At 34.0% G+C, this 4806-nt stretch overlaps 1 protein-coding gene across 1 annotated transcript; it reads left to right on the forward strand.

Moving 5' to 3' along the window:
• Positions 1-2847: 2847 nt before the first annotated feature.
• On the forward strand, positions 2848-3252 carry LOC133308848 (uncharacterized; the record flags this gene model as incomplete). Its single annotated transcript, XM_061509571.1, has 1 exon — positions 2848-3252. A coding segment is annotated over exon 1 (405 nt), but the record flags the coding sequence as incomplete, so codon positions are not given.
• Between the last annotated feature and the right edge of the window lie 1554 nt (positions 3253-4806).

A 4806-nucleotide genomic window follows, 5' to 3' on the forward strand; every position in this document is an offset into this window, starting at 1 on the left:
AATATAAAAGTTTGTGTGAATTTGGGGAGGAGAATCCCTAACTCTAACCCCTCCAAGTTAGTATTATTTAATGGCCCTGGTCTCTCTTAAATCCATTCAATGGAGAAAAACTTTGGTACACCTCGGTACTCCCTTATATTAAAAAGGGAATGTATTAGAACTTACTGAGATATATAAAAAAAGTATGGGTAGAAAAAGATTTTTTTTTTTTTTTACTTTTTAATAAAAAAAAAAAAGCACCGAATTCAATAGTTCTAGGACATCAAATTTTTCTCTATGAAAGGGATTTGCACGAGGCGGTTCAAAGGTGGTGAGGGAAATAAAGGAGCAAAATAACAAGAATTACACTATGATTAAAAAAAAATGTTAACTCGGGATATGTTAATTCATATGGATCATTGTATTTATTGGCTGGACCCTCCTTATTGAGCGTGTCGGCCTAACTTTTTTATTTCAAAATAATTTAAAATTACTTCACAATCACGTGAAGTAATTGTGAAGCAAATTATTTTTCTTTCTATTATTTTTCAAAGTAATTAATATATATAAATATATATATATATATATATATATATATATATAATATTAATATTAATATTAATGCATTACAAGAAATTTACAAATTTTTCTTTTCTATTTCACAGGTCATAGCTCTTAAAATTCTTAACGGGCTTAAAAAAATGGGGAAAATAGTTTAAAGGTCCAACAGAGACAAGCATACATAGTTAGTTGGTGTTAGGAAATTATATTTTCTAATAATTATTGTGGGTCACATATTATATTATTAATTATATTGTGCTATTTATATATATTGGGTAAATTAAAGTGATCAGTTAAATATTCCCAAATAGATTCCTAAGTGAGTATGGGCTGAATGAGTGGATACCGGTGTTGGGCCAACTAGGTATAATGGGAGCTTATTGGCCCAACAATAAAGATAAAAACACTATAAGGGTTATGGTCCCCCAGATGTCAAATGACAACCCTAGTTTCTCTTCTCCATCAAGAGAGAGACGGCACACTAAGAAATTCAGTTTTAGGGTGATTTGACTGAGGAAAACTACAAACCCCAAGAGACAAGATCAAAGTTATTCCGCTGCAATGGAGACAGGTATGCCTCCACCTTTATGCTCTTATTTCTTTATGATTTGGTATGATGGAGCTTGGCTTGTAGGTGATAGTTATCACCAAAAGGTTTAGAGGAATTAAAAAATTTCCAACAATTAGTATCAGAGCCATCGTCATATTGAACATGAGGAAATTAAGTTTTGTGATTTTTATATATGATGAATCATGAAAAGTTTTGTTTTATTGTCTTTTGGCATAAAGTTTATTATATTTTGAACATGGGTTCCATCTTATGTATTTTGTATTAGCTATGTAGTGTTATTTTTGTTCCCGGACGGTGATTTTTTGGTTTTGGAACAAAAGCTACATTTTTTAGAAAAAAAAACTAGGATTCGCAGTTTAATAAGGGTTTATTATTTAAATTCTAAATCTGTGAATAGATGGAATGTTTGGAAGAATTTTGGCTTTATAATCGATGAGATTTTGTTGTTTGAATTTTTTGAATAAACAATGAATTCTCTTAGACAATTTTGGACTTATGGTTTGAAAGAAATCAAATGTTTAAGGTTTTTGGTTTTGGGGTTTTCCTTATATTTGATATTCTTTGTTAAAATCTAAATATAATTTTATTTTTTTTGGGTATTATGCATCATTTTCAAGCTTTCATTTGAAAATGCTTACATGTGCGTCGATTGTGCATTAATTTTTTAAGCCTTATAATGAAAAGGTATTTATTGTGTGCATCATTTTCAAGCTTTCATTTGAAAAGGCTTACATGTGCGTCGATTGTGCATTAATTTTTAAGCCTTATAATGAAAATGTATTTATTGTATGCAGCATTTTCAAGCTTTCATTTGAAAAGGCTTACATGTACGTTGTTTGTGCATCATTTTTTAAGCCTTATAATGAAAAGGTATTTATTGTTAATGGTATAATGATATAGTATGTATGCATAGACCACTAGGGATAGCCTAGTGGTGTTGGGTGTGTTTTGAGGGTGTTAGGTTTGCTGTTCGATTCCATGTAATATCCAAAAATAGTATGTATGTATATACATTGAGGATTGATAAAGAATAATTTTCTTTATTGTTGTTATTTTGTTTTTAAATGGGTTTATTATCCCTAAAGGTTTCTATTTGAAATTAAATATGATAGATTTGTTAGCCGCCACAGTGGCCAAATTTATAAAGGTTAATTTGATTTCAAATAGGTTGGTCATATAAATATATTTTATTTATGCAAATAATAATCGGCCCACAGGAAGGTTATTGTTTGACCAAATAACATATATTGTGTGATCATGTGTGTGTTTATTGCTTATGCGGATAGTGATCGGCCCACAGGAAGGTTATTATTTGGCCAAGTAACAAACATACCTGTGGTAATATATATGTGACAATAATCAAGAATTCTCCATGTAATTCATAGTCGGCCCACAAGAAGGCTATGATTTGACAGGACTTATTGTCAATGTTTGATTACTACATTAAGAATACCACTTACAAGTTGATATTTTTTGTCCACAGACTAAATATTAATGTTGTGCTAGGTATCTTATAATAAACTCATTTTACTTCGGATTATTTGTCTATATCATGTATGTAATTTATTTATGATGGTGATTGAATATTTATATGATATGACATGTTATTAGTATGTTATCTTATTTTGTTCTCTGGAGATAGTTTCTGCTACCGTTGCCAATTATGTTTCTCAAATGAATACGCTTCCAATGTTTAATGGGGCAAATTTCAAGTTGTGGAAATTGTTCTCGGCTGCATGGATCTCGACAATGCACTAAGGACTGAGAAATCCACTTCCACTCAGGAAACTCCAAACACGGATAAAATTGAGAAGTGGGAACGCTCAAATCGCATGTGTCTGATGATCATGAAACGTTGCGTTCCGGAGGCGTTTAGGGGCTCAATTGTTGAGACTACTGATGCCAAGTTGTTTCTGAAGGAACTCGAGCAATACTTTGCTCGAAATGAAAAGGCTGAATTTGGTCAAACCTTGTCCAAATTCATAAACATGAGGTATAAAAGAAAGGGAAACATAAGGGAGTACATTATGGAAATGTCTAATCTTGCTGGAAAACTAAAGGCATTAAACTTAGAGCTGCCCTCTGAGTTGCTCATGTACTTAGTTATTATCTCTCTTCCTGCACAATATAGTCAATTTGTGGTGAGTTATAACACTCAAAAGGAAAAAAGGACTTTTAATGAGCTCATTTCTCACTACGTGCAAGAGGAAGAGAGGTTACAGCGAGAGAAGACTGATAGTGCTCACTTGGCATCAACCTCTCAAGACAAGAAAAGAAAGAGAGCTAAGGATAATGCGGATGCTTTGCCAAAGAAGCAAAAAAAGCAGGACCAGGAATTCACCTGCTTCTTTTGTAAGAAATTTGGACACATGAAGAAAGAGTGTTCCAAATACAAGGCATGGCGCGAAAAGAAGGGTATGACTCTCACTTTAGTTTGTTGGTACTGGTTCTGTGGCACAAGCGTTTAGGTCATATCTCTAAACAAAGAATTCAGAGGCTTGTGACTGATGGAATTCTTGAACCCCTTGATCTGAATGATTTTGAGGTGTGCATTGAATACATAAAGGGGAAACAGACAAACATAAGGAAAATAGGTTCCAACAAAGCTTCAGACGTCTTAGAATTGATTCATACGGATATTTGTGGACCATTTCCTATAGCCTCTTGGAATGGTCAACAATACTTTATCACATTCATAGACGACTATTCAAGATTTGGATACCTATATTTGATTAGAGAGAAGTCACAATCATTGGATGTGTTCAAAGAATTTAAAGCTGAAGTTGAACTTCAGTTGGGCAAGAAAATTAAGGCCATTAGATCTGATCGTGGTGGTGAATACTATGGTAGATCTGATGGATCAGGTGAACAACGTCCAGGGCCTTTTGCGATCTTCCTAAAGGAGTGTGGAATCGTCCCGCAATACACAATGCCAGGTAAACCTAGCATGAACGGTGTTGTGGAAAGGCGAAACCGGACTCTTAAAGACATGGTGAGGAGTATGCTTAGTCATTCTTCATTGCCAGAATCACTTTGGGGAGAAGCACTAAAGGCTGTAGTTTATATCCTTAATAGGGTTCCCAGCAAAGCAGTGACAAAAATCCCTTATGAGCTATGAAATGGAAAGAAACCTAGCATAAAGCATTTACACATTTGGGGTTGTCCAGCAGAAGCAAGGCCTTATATGCCAAATGAAAGAAAGTTGGACTCAAGAACAATCAACTGATATTTTGTTGGATATGCTGAACGCTCTCGGGGCTTTAAGTTTTATAATCCTACAACAAGATCCTTTTTTGAGACGGAAAATGTCAGATTCCTTGAGGATGTTGAGTTTGGGGGGAAGATAAAATAAGGAATGTTGTCTTTGATAAGGAAGAAAATTATATTTCTCTTCCTAATATTGTCATCATACAAGATGCAATTACGGAACAAGCAATTAATGATCAGGTCCCTGTTCATGACATTGTTATGGAACAAGCTTTGGTCCCTGACATTGCTTTGGGTCAAGACAATAATGAAACACCCCCTATGCCACCTATAGAACAAACTCAAGAATTGCCATTAAGGAGATCCACTAGAGAAACTCTAATGCTCATAAATGGATTGATGTCATGAAAGATGAGATGCAATCTATGAAAGACAACGACGTTTGGGATCTTATTGAGTTGCCTAAAGGTGCGAAACTCATTGGTTGT

The sequence above is a fragment of the Gastrolobium bilobum genome, unplaced genomic scaffold, assembly GCF_033153095.1.
Source record: "Gastrolobium bilobum isolate Gb01-03AN ecotype WA unplaced genomic scaffold, APGP_CSIRO_Gbil_v1 utg153444, whole genome shotgun sequence".
Taxonomy (NCBI): Eukaryota; Viridiplantae; Streptophyta; class Magnoliopsida; order Fabales; family Fabaceae; genus Gastrolobium; species Gastrolobium bilobum.